At 29.9% G+C, this 19179-nt stretch overlaps 1 protein-coding gene across 2 annotated transcripts in view; it reads left to right on the forward strand.

Annotated features, from left to right (window-relative positions):
• Window positions 1-16637, forward strand: part of LOC126835720 (SAFB-like transcription modulator) — a 25863-nt gene extending 9226 nt beyond the window's left edge. The window contains exons 7-22 of one of the 2 annotated variants that reach the window (XM_050568483.1): window positions 355-568; window positions 1397-1968; window positions 2654-2749; window positions 5767-5791; window positions 6701-7055; window positions 9109-9146; window positions 9246-9352; window positions 11178-11327; window positions 11403-11604; window positions 11736-11935; window positions 12252-12385; window positions 12454-12702; window positions 12768-12962; window positions 13473-13603; window positions 15813-16008; window positions 16095-16637. In XM_050568483.1, coding sequence (XP_050424440.1) covers window positions 355-568; window positions 1397-1968; window positions 2654-2749; window positions 5767-5791; window positions 6701-7055; window positions 9109-9146; window positions 9246-9352; window positions 11178-11327; window positions 11403-11604; window positions 11736-11935; window positions 12252-12385; window positions 12454-12702; window positions 12768-12962; window positions 13473-13603; window positions 15813-16008; window positions 16095-16287 — 3057 coding nt within the window. In that variant the 3' untranslated portion in view covers window positions 16288-16637. The remainder of the gene's footprint in view (window positions 1-354; window positions 569-1396; window positions 1969-2653; window positions 2750-5766; window positions 5792-6700; window positions 7056-9108; window positions 9147-9245; window positions 9353-11177; window positions 11328-11402; window positions 11605-11735; window positions 11936-12251; window positions 12386-12453; window positions 12703-12767; window positions 12963-13472; window positions 13604-15812; window positions 16009-16094) is intronic. The other variant, XM_050568484.1, reaches the window with a different exon arrangement.
• Window positions 16638-19179: the final 2542 nt, after the last annotated feature.

Raw genomic sequence — 19179 nt, forward strand, 5'->3', positions numbered from 1 at the left:
CGCCCTGGTTTACTCTCACCTGTTTTTTTTTATCTCTATATTTAATATTTTAATACATTTTTTTATGTATTAATTACTTTTAAGTATTCACTTTTGCATATTTGTTTAATTTCTAGTAATAATTAAATTATTAGATAAATATGTTAGACTAGCACTTATTATTTTTTGGTTTGGGTTAAGTTAGGTTTAGTTTGATATCAAATAATGAAAATAATAATACAAAATAAAGTCAGATTTAATGCTAGAACATAGCATTACAGTTCTAAACTTAAAGAACTATACAATTAGCTATTATTATTGTAGACTCCAAATTTGATTGGTTAAATAAAATCTTAGTTATTTTTATATCATTAGGCACTTGTTGATGAAGGAAATGATCCAGAAAGTTATTTATTTGATAAATGTGAACAAAAAATTAATGATAAGTCGTTGGCTGCAGAAAGCAATTTAAAATCACCTGGTTTGGAAAAAAAAGATAGCAAAACCATTGGTATGTCTGAAAAGAAAACTACTCCAACAAAAACAGTTAAGACAAATGTTGTTGGCAGAAGACCTGGACCAAAATCTAGTAAGTTATATTATATTTTTGAGTTACAGCTTAAGCAGCCTATTATAAGGTAATTGATGTCTCATGTTCCAAAGACGTTTTCTGAAAAATTACAGTATCTTGCATGTGCCACGGGTACATGAAAACAAAAAAAGGGTTATTATAATTGATTGGGTATCAATACACTAGATGAATAAATACTGAGTTATTAATAAATTCCACAAAATATTAATGGTTGTTTAGCATTCTGGAAAGTCTGGGAAAACATGAAGTAGTAGGGAATTTGCTTAAAATTCTGGAATTTTTAGTTTCTAATTCTATCCCTATTTTTGTGAATATTAAATTTTAAAATTGTTGAAGAAAAAAAGGGTTTTTAATAATAAGTTATAAATACTATTACTTTTAAAGCATGTTCCTTGTTAGGTTTATTTATTTTCCTGTTAATAAGAGTGTTTTATTCAAAAATAATGAAATCAACAGAATTAATTCAAAATCTGATAATCTAATCTGGTAAAAATAGAAATGTCAGAGAAAATTAATAATGGAATAATGTGGCAACCATGATTTTTAATATTAATGTACGAACTTATAATTATTGTACAATGTGTATTCATACAGTTTATTCATATAATAATATAACATGAAAATATAGATTATAAATGATTTCTTCAATACTATTTGGACAATTTTTTTTAATTCTAAGTAAGGACAGAAAGGAAAAATTAGTCTAGGACTATTAAATTGCTTAGTAAATGTAACATCATATTTTATATAGATACAGTAGTTAAATGTTTATAGTTATGTGTATATCTTTAAATTCTTGTTATTAATAAGGTTTTTATTTTTTAGAAACTTGTGTACCAGTTGTAAAAATAGAAAAAATTGATCCTCAGAAGAAAAAAAATGAAGAAACAAAAATGGATCAAGTGGACACCAGTAACATAACTTTAATAAGTAATGAAGAAAGTAAATTGCCAAATGAAGTAATCACTAATGAGAAAGTATCAGATTCTAATGAAGTTGAAGACAAAGAGTCAAATAATGATATAGAGATTTCAAATCAAGTTGAGAGTGTAAATGAATTAAAACGAGAAACAGAATTAGCTAATGTTTCTAATAATAAAGATGTTGAAGTAGAAGATAACAATAGTACAAATTTGAGTGAAGTTTTAAAAGAAGAGGAAGATAAGTTGAAATGTGGAAATAATCCAGAAGAAGAGTTGAAGAATAAAAGTTTAGATTCTGATGAAAACAAAGTTGCTGAAGATATAAACAATGAACAAAACAGTAATGAAAAGTCTGAAATTAAATCTAATGGTATTGACGATGAGGATTACATACAAGATGAAGAGTTGGACCATGAGGCTGATGAAGAAGACATTAAAAGCAGAACTGATGTTTTTGATCAGATTGATGATTTGGTAAGTTTTTTTTTTTATTTAGCTGAGCAGTTTTTATAGAATCATGTGTAGGTTATACAAATAATGCTTCTCAGGCAATCCAAATCCAATTTTATCAAGAAGTGCCTTTACTTCTTACAGTCTAACTTTTTATTTAATTCATTTTGTAAATACGTTTTCTTATACTATTTCCAGAATAGTTGTAAGAATAACTAACTTAAATAAAGAATGTTATCTTTAACACAAATTTTATAAGGTAATTGTTGTATAAATATATATTTTTTTCCACATTAGCTTCACAGTTTTATGATAAAACAAGTTTATCAAGGGGTGTTAGGTAAAATATTTAAATGATTCCATTTTTTTCTAACTTCCTTATTTTCTCTCATTCGCTTACTAGGACAGATTTTATTATGAAGAAATGCATTAAAATGTATCTGGTATATCTTAATATGTTTTAAAAGATAATAATATAACGCAGATATGAGTTAAATTAATTAGATGCAGAAAACTCTTACAGACAAATATTTATTGTACTTTTGTTTTAGACATCATAATATATAATTCATCTGAGTAGTAGTTTATGTAGTTGCGTGGCGAGAGTATTTTCTTACCATGCTTGATTTGAATTGTCAACATCTTTTTTTTATTTTTCGATCATAGTACTGTAATAATTTATTATAGCCTATGTGTATTAAATTTGTAGGAAAAATGTATCCAAGAAACAAATAAAGATGACAATAACGAAGACTCTATAAACTTGACTATTGGAGATGATGACATCAAATTATTTGCTGATGAGGTATGTTTATATTGTTCAATTTAAAAAAAATACTAGTGTTCTATATTCCATTGGTTATAAAAACGTGACCAGTGCAGCAAGCAAAATTCATAAGTTTGGTATTCATTATCTTAAGAAAAATAACGCTACTGGTCTTTTATTATTTTAAATGGAGTATATATAATTTTTTTTGAAAGAGATATATCCAAAGTTGAAAATACCTGGGCATTTTTTATTGAGATAACAAATAATAATTCGAAAATATTGAGTATCAAATAAAACTTATTGAAGTTATATAATTTTAAATAATATTTTAGTCTCAATAATATTGTGTTTTCAATGATGTTTTATTACTTTTGTTTCTAATTTTGTGTCTGTACCCATGATATCTCATATTCCGCTTAATACATTTCTTCATATAGATAATCTAAATCAGAAATTGTAGCTGTGACTTGGGAGGTACCCACACCAACAATTTTAAAAGCTCATCCCTTCTTCTTTAAAATCGAGAAAATATTCCAAAATTTTACACAAAAAACACATGTATTGTCTATAAATCAATATATTGTTAATAGTTTTCAACTTCTATGGTTTCACATTGAAGTGAGCATTCCTCAAGACTGACCTCTTAGTCCCTATAATGACCCCAACCTCCTCATGGTGCTGGCTTTTATTTAAACAATTTTATCAAATGAAAATTTATTTGAAATTATTATTGGATATTTGTTTAAGTAAAAATATTTTTTTTTTTTTTTTGCTTTACGCGCCATTTAGGCGCTTTGCAGCTTCTACCAAAGCTCTCCAAACTTCTCGATCCTCTGCATCCTCAATACTTGCTCCATTGCGTAATCTCTTCAGGTCGTCCTTAACTCGGTCCAACCATCGTTGTCTTGGCCTTCCTACAGGTCGTTTTTTATTTGGTTTGTTGATGAGTACCTGTCTTATCAGTCCACCCTCTGCACGCCAAACATGGCCAGCCCACTCTAACCTTTTCGACCTTAGAAAATCTTTTAAATTGGCTGTATTAAACAGACTGTTTAAGTCAGCGTTTTTTCTTCGCTCGTGTACACCAGTATTGGGGTTTAATATAGGCCCATATATTTTTCTAAGTATTTTCCTTTCGAAAGTCAATAGGTTATTCTCGTCACCCTGCGTCGTGGACCATGTCTCACATCCGTACATGACAATGGGGCGCAAGTAGGCAATGTATAGTTTTTTCTTTGTGTCTCTAGAAAGCAGTTTCGATGTGAACATTTTTCTCATTGCATGTTATCCTCGGTTTGCTGCACTTATCCTGGACTTAATCTCGTTATGCATATTATTTTTATGATTTATATTAGCGCCTAAGTACTTAAAATTTTCGACTTGCTCAAAAGAGAAATGATCAATGCTCACATTTTGTAACGGAGTAGGTCGTCTACTCATTAGCATATACTTAGTTTTATTTTCATTTATTTTAAGGCCCATCTTTTTACTTGTCAGTATGAGCTTTCGTACTGTCCCTTCTAATTCCGTTTTCGATTCTCCAAATAACACAATGTCATCCGCATATGCTAAGAGAGTTGAGCGCCCCAGTACTTCCATTTCTTGGTCTTCCTGCATATCTCTTACGACTTTTTCAAGTGCTAGATTGAAGAGAGCGGGAGATAGCGCGTCCCCTTGTTTCAATCCACATCTGACCTCAAACTCCTTTGATGTTTCTCCAAGAAAACGCACTTTGCAAAGCGTGTCAGAATTGCAGCACTTTATTAACTTAACCAACTTCTTTGGTATTCCGAAATGTATAAGTGCTGACCATAGCCGGTCTCTAATAATGCTATCATAAGCTTGCTGGAAATCGATGAAAATCATGTGTAGGTCTTTGTCATACTCATAATACTTTTCCATAACCTGTCTAAGGGTGAATATATGGTCAGTAGTGGACTTTCCTTTCATGAAACCACACTGGTATTCACCGATTATTTCTGTTGAATATTTTTCAAGTCTATGTAAAATGGCTATTGACAAGACCTTGTAAGCAGTGTCCAAAAGGGATATGCCACGGTAATTTTCCACTTTATTGGGGTCTCCTTTTTTGTAAATCGGGCAAATAATAGCGGTGTTCCAACCCTTTTCTAGTTTTTCTTGCTCCCATATAGTTGAGATGGTTTTGTGTAAGTTTTCCAGGAGGTCTCGCCCAGCAAGTTTGAGTAACTCCGGATTTATGTTGTCCTCTCCTGGAGCTTTGTTGTTCTTCAGTGACTCCACTATTGATTTAATCTCCTCCAAACTAGGTTCCGGCACTTCTGGTTCCACTGTAACATATATTTGATCCTCAGCCGGTTCTCTAGATCCATCTGTATTGTTTGTTTCATCGTCTGATTTAGTGTTTAATAGATTCTCAAAATACGTTTGAAACTTGTCTATGATCATTTTAGGGTCTGATATGAGGTTGCCATCGTCATTAGTCATAAGATAGGTACGAGATTTAAAGCCTTCTTTTATTGATTTACATTTTTCAAAGAACATGTAAAAATATAATTATATTTATTAATTTTTCATTATAAATAATTAATTGGATTTTTATTTAAATATAAAAGTTATTTAAATAATTTCCAGGTATCCTAACACTATAAATTAGCAATTCAATTAAAAACATAAAAACCCCATCATATTACATTACCAGTAATCCACCTAGTCATATTTGTTATTATGTTAGAAAGTCTTGGCTATTAAATTATTCAATCTCTAACATTTGTTCTATAAAATTGGTTTTCAGGAAGGATACTAAAAATATATTTCCAAATTAATAGTTCGAAATTTGTTTTCAACCAAATATTATATATAAATTCAAAAATTGTATTAAATTATAAAAAAATAAATAAATACAATTAAATAACTAAAAATTCAAAAAAAATTCCAACTGTGTTTTTATTATTCACTGTTTTAAATATTTTTCTGTTATTATATTTTCGCTATTGAAAGATTTAAATTTTAAACCCATAACCATATCTAAATTTCTTTCTTGCATTTTTTAACTATTATGATTTTTTTTTTAGGAGGATACAAACATAGCAAAAGAGGGTAACTATAAATGTTTTATTGTACTATTGGATTATTATAATTTTTTTAACAGTTGTCTGCGGAGTTGTTATATATTTTTATTATACCAAAGCATAATTAAGCGTTTTAAATGTGTCGGTATTTAGCGTCTTGTATCTATGTGTATATATGTAGTTATATATACTCTTATATTTACATGTATATTTATATATACCGGTATACATTTATATCAAGTGCGGTGCTGAGCAATTTTTGTGGTCCGTGACTGAAGTGTCTGTACTATATTGGAAATGTACTCAAAGATAACAAACACCACAAAATCAACACAATTCAACGAAGTTATTAGCATCATTTTTAGATTGATAAAAAAAGGTTCAAGAGTTACAATTTGCAAGCGGTTATATTGAATCGAGATGGTTTTTACTTATGACAAGAATTGTTATCCAGCAATACTCAATAACAAATGAAAACAAATAATTACCGTCACTAGACCAATTGTGTGACCACTACTTGAGTGTTTTTGTATAAAACAATTTTTTATAAATAATAAATATTTATAAATTTACAAAAAATGGCATAACTTGAAACATTAAAAAATACCACAGGATAATATGTAACTTCAGTTATTTAATATTAAACTTATAATAATTATGATCTGCACTAAAACGTGTAGGTTATATTATTCTATTTTATTTATATAAAAATATACATACATTTTAGGCTTTTTCAATTATGTATTTTTAAATTGATACTAATGTTTTAAACGATTTTCTATATCTAATTTTGTAGACAAGTTAAATTTTTTTTTTTATCTGTTAACTTCGTGTAGACAAATTTAAATTTAGGTTCAATTTATGCTTATTCATATATTTTATAGTTGCATAGATAACTTTTATTTTATGTATATTTAATTTGTCTGACGAAATCTAGACGAAGTGAACGAGAACCAAACAAAAGAAGAAGCAGCCCTGTCACCATCCAAAGTGCGAGAATCTCGACGTCCTACAACTGCCATTAGTAGTAGCAGCAGCAGTAACAAAAACATCACCACCAACAACAGCAGCAGCAATAGCAACAACACCAGTAGAACACCAGCTGCATCAGCCAAACTCCGTCGAAGTGCAACCGACAAGCGATCATCAGTCGGGGAAAAACCTCGCAGTAGCCACAAAGATGACAACAAGGACAACAGCAATGTTAAACCGAGTGCCAGTGTCGTCAATGATGAGAAAAAAGAAGAGGAGAAACAAATAAAAGATAAAGTGGATGCTGGCAATAAGCAGAGGTTTGTTTTGCACTCGGTCTCGACTACTGATTCTTTACCCCTCCGTCGGATATTCCAAGGACTTATCAATGACTTACAAAAAAAAAATTAATAATCCAATGGTTTTTTTATAGCCATTATACGTTTATTCATAAAATTAGGAATGGAAATACTGTTTTGCTGCTTATGGGGTATTTTTTTTTATTTCAATCAAATTCTAGTTGAGTATTATTCTAAACAAACGTAATATATCAATATTATTTGAATGTTCTACAAGCATTCTATTGACAATTTCGGTATAAATGTTGAAATTGTATTGTTTCAAAATTGGAAGTATAGTTCAGTGTTCTATTATACACAGTTGCCAAATTAACTAGTGACTAGTGGCATTTTCTTTGGCTGGACTAACGGTTTGTCAAGATAATAAAAAACCACCCCTCACCCAAGGTCTTGCAGATTTTTTTCGCTCAACACAAGGTAAACTGCCAATAATTGTAAACTTAATCCAGAGTAACGAAACTCCACTTCAGTCTGTCGGGTGGGAAAATACAATTATTAAACATATTTTTGGTTCTTCCACCATTGAGAATCAGGATTAAATACATTTGAATGTCAATTAGCATTAAATTTATTTTAAACTGTAATCATATAATCGATAAAATTGTATTAAATCAGGATTTTGGTATTCATATTCAATAAGTTAGAATAAGGTTCTGTTTGCATCTAACATTGATTTTTTTTCCTGTATCGAACTTTAGCCAACTATTTCATCAGTTAATTTAGTACAATAATTATTCAAGTTAAAATGATTAGAAAAAGTATTATTTTCTGAAACTTATGTTCTTAATATTTCATTTTTCATCTTTAGTTTAAATATATTTTTCAAGTCATATCGTGTTCAGTTATTGGCCACATTTTTTTCTATTTGTTCATTTTTTTCATTGTATTATAATGGCCATATCAAAAGCAAATTTAAACAACATGTCTTTTATAGGTTACTTTGTTTAGAATTTCAAATTTTTTTAAAAATGCAAAGAAAACAGACAAAGTAAATTGGAAAGAAAAGTGTCTCTTGAAAAGTAATTAAATATTGCCTTTGGGTTCAGTTGAAACATCTCACCAAAAATATGCATGCGAATAATGACTAAATAACTAAAAACTCTTAGTTACACATTTCATCTATCTACTTGACAAGATATACTAATTTGAGTTTACAAAAGTGTAAATTACTGCTTAATTAAAATTGAGTGAAGCATCGTGACTCGAAGAATCAGAAATCAATCTACAGTTTGTGCTTCTGAGGAAATCAATAGAAGCTTTTATAATGAATAATGATTAAATTAATATATTTATTTTCAATGAATATAGTGTGGTCGTAAATATATAAAAATAAAAATGGTCATAGAATCTAATGGAAGAACGAAGAAGAGTTACCTTATTATGACAAAAAAATATTAAACAATAGTTTTTATCAAATGTTTCGTAGTTGTTTAACTTGAACAAAAAATTACGCTTTACAGTTTGAAAAATTGTATTTATATCTACATATTTCATGCTTGTTACTTATAAACTTGCAAGATGTTTAAGTCACCACCTCGTTTAAAGAAGTCACAACTACAATGAAAATGCTATACACTTGTTTTATGAAAATTAAAGGATCGGAAAATGAAGAGAGTGTGAAAATAACTACCGTGATGAATGGATATTCATAGGTTTCACTAAATTTCTCATACATGGCAATATACTTTTTTAAGTGACTTCCTGTAACATGAACATTTTGGTATTTAGAATTGTTTATTGTCATCAAATTAGTGACTGATACAAATATGTATCATGAGAATCCTAATCTTTTGACTAATTGTTTTATATTAGGTTGATGTTTGGGGTTTTGTTTTTTTTTACTGGTTTATGTTAGGCATTTTGTGTTCTACATTGTTAACAGTAATTGTATTTAAATCAAATTAAAATACTTAGTTATTATTATATAAATTTTATTTTTTTTATATCCATGGGTAAAAAGTCGTCTCGGAGATCATTAAAAGCTAATTTGTATGTATCTTTTTTTTTTTTACAGCAATGACGCTAAGTTACAAACAGCTTCTAGTGACTCATGTATGTATTTATTTTTATTTTTGATATCATATATTTATATGTACTAACGTACATTTTGTTAAAAGTATTTATTCATTTTTTTTTTTTTTATATATATAGCAAAGAAAAATGCCACTTCTTCCCTTGTTCGAAATATTTGGGTCAGTGGTTTGTCATCTGTTACCAAGGCTACAGATCTCAAACAGTTGTTTTCTAAATATGGAAAGGTAAATAATAAAAAATATGCAACTTCTAGTCGTACATACAAGTCTAATACTGTGTAATCTTCATATTTCTTGTTGTAATTGTCTGTGCACACACGATGACAATTTTTTTTACAAAAAAAATGACAGTGTAAAAATGTCTTCCATGTCTACTTTAAAATGTTTTGAATTAGTTGACAGTCGATATTTCCTACTTTAAACACTTTTAGACTTGTACAAAAATGTCTGATAGAAAATATGTGTCTTAAGAGGACGTGGTACCCTCACTATTTATTAAGGAGTAGGCAATATTTTTCAAAATCTTAATTCAAAGCTTTGACTTTAATGTGTGATTAGTAATTAGGACTTTTTGTTTTTTGTAATTAATTTCATTTTTAGACTTTCACAGCGTCCTTACAGTAATTTAAACAATTTTTCCCATCTAAACACAGCTACGCAGAATGTGTTTTCCTAGGTCCATGTTTGTTTTAGAGCAAAAACACTTGTTATGGTAATGAAAGAAAACAACATTTTGGATATACTGTCTTATCTCGTTTTAAAAATAATAATGATCAGTTTGTGACCGGGTCTAACAATTCCATCCATATATTATTATTGGTAAAAATCAAACAAAAGGCTACGCGAACTGCACTCTGAGACTTGTCAACATGATTAGTTTTCTATTTCTATGTTCGCTATATTAATTTATATCCATTGTTCTCTGGTCGTCATGTATTTAACCGATTAGTTTGTGACCGGGTCTAACAATTCCATCCATATATTATTATTGGTAAAAATCAAACAAAAGGCTACGCGAACTGCACTCTGAGACTTGTCAACATGATTAGTTTTCTATTTCTATGTTCGCTATATTAATTTATATCCATTGTTCTCTGGTCGTCATGTATTTAACCGATCAGTTTGTGACCGGGTCTAACAATTCCATCCATATATTATTATTGGTAAAAATCAAACAAAAGGCTACGCGAACTGCACTCTGAGACTTTATCTTTGTGATAAGTTTTCTATTTCTATGTTCGCTATATTAATTTATATCCATTGTTCTCTGGTCGTCAGGTATTTAACCGATTAGTTTGTGACCGGGTCTAACAATTCCATCCATATATTATTATTGGTAAAAATCAAACAAAAGGCTACGCGAACTGCACTCTGAGACTTGTCATACTATGTGATAAGTTTTCTATTTCTATGTTCGCTATATTAATTTATATCTATTGTTCTCTGGTTGTCATGTATTTAACCGATTAGTTTGTGACCGGGTCTAACAATTCCATCCATATATTATTATTGGTAAAAATCAAACAAAAGGCTACGCGAACTGCACTCTGAGACTTGTCATCATGATTAGTTTTCTATTTCTTTGTTCGCTATATTAATTTAAATCCATTGTTCTCTGATTGATGTGACTGTAATCAATTAGTTTGTAACCGGATTTTACAATAATATCTTCCGTTATAATTATTAATGTTTGTATATCATGTGAACTGCACTCTGAGACTTATCCTCATGATAGGTTTTCTATTTCTATGTTCGCTATATTAATTTATATCCATTGTTCTCTGGTTGGTATGAACATAACCAGTCAGTTTGTGACTGGAGGTAACCAGTCAATACTTTTTTTTTTTAGTAAAAGCTTTATTATTTACATAATTTATAAATAAAAAAAAAACTAGAGATTTTGTTTTTAATTTAGTTGTAGGAGTAAATAGTTTTACAGTTGCTGCATTAAATGTTTGTTTTCTTACAATTTGGTTTGATTGCAATAATTTATTTTTTATAATTTTATTCATTTCTTTACTGTTAATTTTATACCAATTTATATTATTAGGTTGTTGGTGCTAAAGTTGTGACAAATGCAAAAACTCCAGGAGCCCGCTGTTATGGTTTTGTTACACTCTCTTCAGCAGAAGACGCTAACCGAAGTATTGAACATTTACATCAAACTGAACTGCATGGTCGAATTATTAGTGTTGAAAGGGTATGTATTACTTGATAAATTGTATTTAAGTTGAGAATTAAAAAAAATTTTTATATATGTTATTATTATTTATAGGCAAAACGAGATAATGGTTATCAGCAATCTATTAAAAATACAGATAATTCCAAAGAAAACAATAGTTCTGACGCAGAAAGAAAGAATAAAAAACCTGACGAAAAGAAAGAAAAAAAAGACGAGAAAAGGGAAAAAAGACCAGAAATTACTATTGACGATGGTGACAAAAAAACAGATGTTCTGCAAGATAAAAAACGGTCTTGTAAGTTATATTGATATTATAAACAAACTATTATGATTTGTTCATTATTATTTAATATCATAATACAAAAAACTATGTCAACTAACCATTAGTAAATATATGTTATTGTTTAAGTATTTTATTTTGTTTAGTATCCAAAGATAGAAGCCAAGATTCAAAACGATCAAGAATCGTAATTGATAAACCAGACTCACGGAGTAGAGATAGAAGTGTGAAGAGCAAAAGTAATGAACGTGATAGGGAACGACTAAGGGACTTAGAACGTGAAAGAGACCGTATAGAACGAGAGAAAAAAAGGCAACAAGAAATGTTAAATTACGCAAAAATTAAAGTAAGATTATTTTATAATTATTCATACATATATTAATTAAATAAACACAAATTTTTGTTATATCTATGATAGATCTTCAAATATTTTATACAACATGTAATCTGAAAGATATTTGGAGCTAAACTAACGAGGGAAATTATTTTTTTTGTAAATAATTAGGATTGATAACCATTTTTATTTCCAAATAGCAAATTACAGAATTAGAAAAAAAAGGGTTTTTTTTAAGAATAAAATGTAATTTTGGGTATACTTAATGCTACCTAATAGAATTCGTGTATTTGGTTAAATATTGAACATATTTTATATGTATTTACAGACTGAACGAGAAAGACAAAAACAGAAAGAACACGAAAAAGCGTTAAGAGAAGAAGAGCGTAGGCGTCGAATTGAAAAAGAACGTCAAATGGAAATTGAGCGTAAACAAAAGGAAGAGTCCATACGTTTAGAAAAGTATGTACTCTTCAAAATGCTTACACAATTATCTAAAATAATTATTGATTATTATTTCTATTTTTTAGAGAAAGGCAAAAACTTCGAATTGAGCGTGAGCGAATTGAAAAAGAAAAAGCCGAATTGTTACGCTTGGAACGTGAAAATCAACGTTTAGAACGTGAAAGATTGCAGAGAGAAAAAGAAGAACTGCGAAGAGCTCAAGAAAAACTTGAAGAAACTAAACGTCAAGCAGCATTAAAGCGCGCTATGCCGCCCTCTCCCCCTCCTCCTATTAAGAGACATTCATCCTCGAGTTCCTCGCGATATGATGATAGGTAAATTTATGCCGAGTCAAATTTTAATAAGAACTTTAGTATAAGAAAGTTTTTTATTTTTACAGGAAGGAGCCACCTGTACGTAATTCTCGTGGGCCACCTCCTGCAGAATATATTAGTCCAGCTGCTCCACCCCCGCCAAACATAACTTCTTCCAGACATCGTTATGAATCACACTCAGAGTCTCGTCGTACTAGGCCATCTCCGCCACCACCACCACCTCCAGCTTCGAGGCCCAAAGATTCTGCCGTTAGCATGAGGTACTAACTATTATAATACTATAGTTACTTTTCAAAAATTTAATTTAAAAGAAATATTATGATAAACCAATCTTTAAGTTCCTACTTTTATAACAATAAGTTATTAAAATTTAATTGTTTTAGAGAACTTAATAAAATAAAATTTGGCTTTTGACAGATGGATAATTTGTATTATCTAGTTTGTACAAGCTTATACATAACATATCAAATATTTTATTAAAATGTTAAAACTTATGATTAGTATACATGTTGGTAATCAAAGTTCTTGTTTTATAACTATGAATCTTAAGTGCTCATAGTTTTCATGAATTTTGTAAAGTAATTTCAGCCATTTGACAGCTAAGAGACTTTTTATTGTTCTTTCGGTGTGTACAGGCCTATGATACATTGTAACATTGCTAGTAATTAGGAAGTGTTTCATAATGAATTAATTTTAACGCTCATCATTACATGAACATGTTCATAATTAAACGTTTAAGTATTTTAATAGTTTTATAAATTTTATAATAGATATGGTGCTCCTCCGCCATCTGAGCATCATTACAGAAGTCGTGATGATCGATCAGATCGCAGAGACGATTCACGTAGAAAAGAATCAAGTAGTCGGCATGGTCATACATCATATGATTCTAGCAAAAGTTGTAAGTATAAATTAATATTCTACTTAGAGTGTTGCTGTAATGACAGCAATAGTATTTTTGAGTAACTAACTTTTTATCAGTGCTGGTTTAGAAAAATGTGTAATAATTATGTATTATAATAATTTGCATTCCTATTCAGGCTTATGGACCTTAAAAATATTGTTTAATGAGAGAGAAACAACTTTTATCCAAAGCGAGCAGCCCATCATGTGGGTTGCTTAAAGACACACCATACTATTCAATATATACTTAAGAGAATTTTAAATTTGCAATACACATAAACACTATTAACTCCTTAACATTAACAACTTAAAATTCAATATTATTATAATAGATTACATAACGATGATATCTTTTATGCGAAGCCGAGAAGGTACTGTTTTTACAATGATGTGTTTTTATCTTTCAATTTTAAATCTGGACCTACAATCTTTCCTAAACCGCTGAACAGGTATCTACTTATAGCAAACTAAAAGATCAGTAGTTATACCTTACAGGTACTTTATTAGGGAAAACATTTAAAAAAGCCTTTTCCGCTAGGCTTTTCCAATTTTTAGGATCTGTTGCCTGGATAGCCGTGTGTAAATAGCCCCTTCTTTACCTTAAAAATCAAGAAGAACATCCTAAAAATTCACACGTTTCTCATTTTAAAATTATATAAAACTCATTAGAAATAGTCTTATTATTTCCAAACTTGTGTAAGATATGCTTAATATAAATTTCTACCAATATACAGCAAACGATCAAGAAAATATTAATCCTAATGTGCATATTTTTAACCCTTACATGAAAAATTGTGGAAAAAACGCAGTATGCAGTGCCGCTTAGCGTGCATTTAAGGGTTAACCCTTTTTTTTTTTATTAGACTGAAGGTATGTTTTCAGTGAGGTTATATCATATACAAATTTCACAAAAATCTGTAGTCAAACTTTATTTTTATTAAGGAAAAACTAAAAAAAAAAAAAAAAAAAAAAAAAAGGAATAAACAATTAACAGTGATCTGACAAATTTTGTTGATTTCGGATTGCCTGTTGGTACCTTCCAATGAAAATTAATTATTTTCACTATTAATGAACATTGAAATAACACAGTTATAAACACATTTATTGTCAATAAAACTATCACCATTTAATACTTTATATAGTCTAAACTTTTGATCCAAAGCATTTATTTGAAAGTGATTTAACTCCCCCATAAAAGGGGGAACCAATACTTGCACTATATTCCATTTCCAAGTTGTTATGTGTGTGTGAATCGATAGTTAACAGGTATCAGAAAAATATTATATTAGACTATATTATATAATAGTCTATATTATTATATAGACTATTACCCTTGTTGTTAGATCAACCCAAACTGTATCTACTTTAATGTATCAAAAAACAATTTTAAGCACATTATTGCCTTAACAATGATTTTAATCGATATTTAATATTTGTACTATCTACAGATTCTTATCAGTATTTATTATTTTGGTTACAGTCTTGTGACTACACTGACATCATTATGTTTTGCCCCTACTTCGCCCTGACTTCACTAGTACAGTGTAGCATCAGGGCTTTTATTTTAGCTTCGATGCAGAGTGGCGAAGGTATTGGTTTTACTCTGATGTGTGTTTTTTTATCTGTATACACTGTAACTTTTTTAATACTGGACCAATTCCTTCGAGTAGAAACTCTATAAATCACAAATTTCATCTAGTTGGTACTTGGGGGAGGGGGGGGTAAAAGTTGAAAAAGTTTACTTATTCACAGTCGAAATTTGAATAAACAAAAAAAAAACGTACGAGTTTTTAAGTTAGAACATTTACTGGCTATAATTTCTAGAAAAAAAGTCAGATCAAGTTGAAATTTATAAGGAATATTTATTCGGTATGCCCGCACACGTCAGTTGTATCAAATTTAAATTAAACACATTTCCCACCCCCCTAGAAGGGGGTTCAAGTGTTTTTGTTTTTTTAGTTTTTTAGCCGTAATTTTAGGACCTTTAAGTTGAAAGTTTGTCAATAGTTAGAACTCGCATGTATTCATAACATATTAAACGGAAAACAAATTCGGCACTACAGTTTTTTTTGTAATTGCCGGAAAACTGTGTTTTCGCAGATTGCGTATTTTTTAACAAAAACGCCACTGTACTGGTTTTTTAAAATTATAATACAAAATTAAAATTACCACGAATATTTAAAAAAAATCGTCTGGTTTTTTCTTAGCCTATGGAATGTCTCGTAGCAGTGATAACAGCACTTGGCCAACACCACCAATTAAAGGCTCATTTAGTTCACTCGGATCAAGTTCAGGGTCTAGTAGTATGACAATAGGTACGAGGCCTGACCCGTGGTCGACGAGCAGTAATCGTGAAATGGAAACCGCTGTTTGGCAACGTCCACCCCAACCACCATCTGATAAGTATGAGGCATTTTTGTACTGATTCTTGTTATTGATCTTAAAATTGCTTGTTAACTTTTTTTTAAATAAATGTATATATATTATAGTCGTTGGAACACTACATCGAGCAATCCTTCATCAATGTCGTCGATTAGTGGTGGACGTAGTTCCGGCAGCAACAGCATGTATGTTAATAACCACCAGGTTTTACCACCCAATATTGGCATGAATATATCAACGGGGTATACTGATAATAGATTTGATAACTACAAAATGAGTAGCATGTCAAGAAAATATTGATGACTGTTTGGGTGATGTATGCAGTACAAAACATTCCCTCTTCATCTCTTTCTTCATACAAATCCGTGAGTAAATTTTGCAGCAACAATGACAAATAGTTGGATAATAATGTGAACTTTGTTAAAATTTAGTTGAATTCAGTTTTTTTTTTTTTAATATAATTTTTGTTTAAGATGCATGTTATTGTTGAAACACTTACAAATTGTCTTTTTTTTTTTTATTGTAATAACTAATAAGTATATTATGATTACATTACATATTTTACAGTTACATACATTAGATGTAAAGTAGTTTGTAATGTTCATACATTTTATACATAAATATATATATATTTACCTAAGTTTAATCTTAACTTTTTTTTTTTGTGTAATTTATTATTATATAATAATTTATCAACATATAAGTTCTTAGTGTGAAAAAAATGTGCAAATTGTGAAGTTAATAAAGTCAATAAATATATTATACAATCATTTGTTTGTATACATTTTATTTTGAAGTTTTATAAAGCGTTTTTATGTTTAAAATTGAAATCAGTTAGTGGTTTCCTTTTCGCGAAGATACATTACTTGGATGTTAGATCAAAATTTAATCAGTTCAATAATGAAAGAATTAGAGTTGTTACTGTTGACATTAAATCAAATTTATGTACAGAATAGAAACGTATTTTGTATTTTATTTAAGAAAATGTACACTCTGTACTTCAAGACACATAATAATGATATGATAATTATTTATATATTAAATAATTGTCTTATTTATAAGGGGGACCATCCAGTGATAGAACGTGGTAGAACCTCCAAGTATTATCCAAAGTATTTTTTTTTTTACTATTCAACATTGTTTCAATTATCATGGTTTAACAAAGTTACTTTGTTGTGAAATGTAAAATGATTGGTATTATGTTACCATCTGTTTGGGATTGACGCTGTTTGAATATGTGATTTTTACTGTTATCAGTCGAAATTCCCTTTTATCTTTTGACCAAATTCATATTCTTCAGTTATGCCTATGTATTAACGATTGGTAGTGTTTTTTTTTTTAAATGCCTTCGAAAGCTAATCACGATTGAGAGAAAAAGGCTATTATTGATTCCCATTACACTGATGGGTTATCTTTAAGTGAAAATGCTTTTAAACTAAATACTTATAAATCCACGGGGGCTCCTCTTACATTTAAGCGACTCCGTCAAACTGGGTTAACTGGGAACATCTCCCTCTATACCTATACAGCGTCGTCATATCGGAAATGATGACTTAAGTCCCAGTTTAACGAGTTTTTTTTCTATTTCTCAACATTTCTATTGCTTCCCTAATGTTAAAAGTTCTTTAGAGTTATTTACATTTTTTAGTAATTTTACCGATTTGATGCTGTGATTAGTATCCAATAAACGTTCCGCAACAGGAGATTTGTGTACTTGCTGGTTTTTAATGTTCCTTATGTGTTCTCTCTAAACCTAGCTCTAATATTTCAATTTGTCTGACCTACATGGCGCATTTATCGCATTCTTCACATTGTATTTTATAAATCCCGGATTTTTCCTCTTGCCCTATTTTATCTTTGGTACTACCTAATAACGATTTTAAGTTATTACTTTTTGACGCAACTAGAGTTATCCCGGAATTTTTAAAATTGTTTGCTAACCCCCTTGAAACACCTAGAAAATAAACCAAACTCGATCTTATAATTTTTTATAATATTATTATAACAGAGAATATCAGAGTTAACCCTTACCTACGATTTATAACTGAACGATGAACTTTTAAATTATTGTTATTACAACGATGCGTTTCTATTTTACCTATTTTATAGGTTTTCCCTCCTTCAGGCTTCGACTAGCACACGTTTGGTCCATAGTGATTTTTTAGCTTCGATGCGGAGCTGAGAAGGTATTGTATTTACAATGATGTGTTTTTATTTTTGTGTCTGGACCCACGATATCTCGTAAACCGCTGAACCGATTTCTTCGTGTAGCAACTCTTTAGATCAGAAATCATACCTGGAAGGTACTTACTTGGACAAAAAATTTACAAATTTTTCAACTTAAAATTACGACGCTCTATAACTTTTTTAAAAATAGTCGAAAATGTTCCAAATTTATATGAATTTTTCTTCAAACATAGTACTATCGATAAACATTAATAAACCAAAAAAATATCATAAACCCTTTCCCTTAGAAGGGATAGAATTTTTTTCTTTATTTCACTTTTCCAAACAAAGTTTTATAGATTTAGATCTGAAAATTAGACCGAAGGAACTAAAATGGAACTATAACATATACAATTTTCTCAAAAATCTGTAGTCAAATTTTTTTTTTATTAAGGAAAAACCCCAAAAATAGGGTAAATCTACACTTTGGCCGTAGTCAGTTTCTATGTGTGTGTGTGAATCAACAGTCAACAGGTAATGAAAATATTTTCATTACATTGTTAGTGATGATATATGGGTAACTATGGCAATACATTTTTATAGACAGACGATCAACCCTTATCGTATCCACCCTGCACAAGACTAAATATTAAAATATTTTAAGTAAATTATTGCTGGTCCCACGATATCTTCTAAACCGCTATAACAGGTTTGAACATACTATCCACAGATCCGCATCGAAGCGTTTATTTAAAAGTGATTTTATCACTTTCGGTTATAATAAAGTCTGTAGACCCGTGACCTCTCCGTCCCCACTATGCCCCGGCCCCACTGCCGGGGGTGACATTTCAGTTTTTCATAGGGTGGGGCCAAATTTTTATCGGCCTACCGTTCATTTATTTTTCAAAACTCATTCAAATACACTACAGCGGCGACCGAGAGTCAACGTGGCGGCGGCAATATTAACGACAATCGGCCGCAGCAGTAGCAGTGGCAGCAGCAGTAGCAGTAGCAGCAGCAGAGCTT

The sequence above is a fragment of the Adelges cooleyi genome, unplaced genomic scaffold (genome assembly GCF_023614345.1).
Source record: "Adelges cooleyi isolate 19-005CV unplaced genomic scaffold, UGA_ACOO_1.1 ACOO_flye_CR_arks_rails_tigmint_CR_PRNA_23, whole genome shotgun sequence".
Classification (NCBI taxonomy): domain Eukaryota; kingdom Metazoa; phylum Arthropoda; class Insecta; order Hemiptera; family Adelgidae; genus Adelges; species Adelges cooleyi.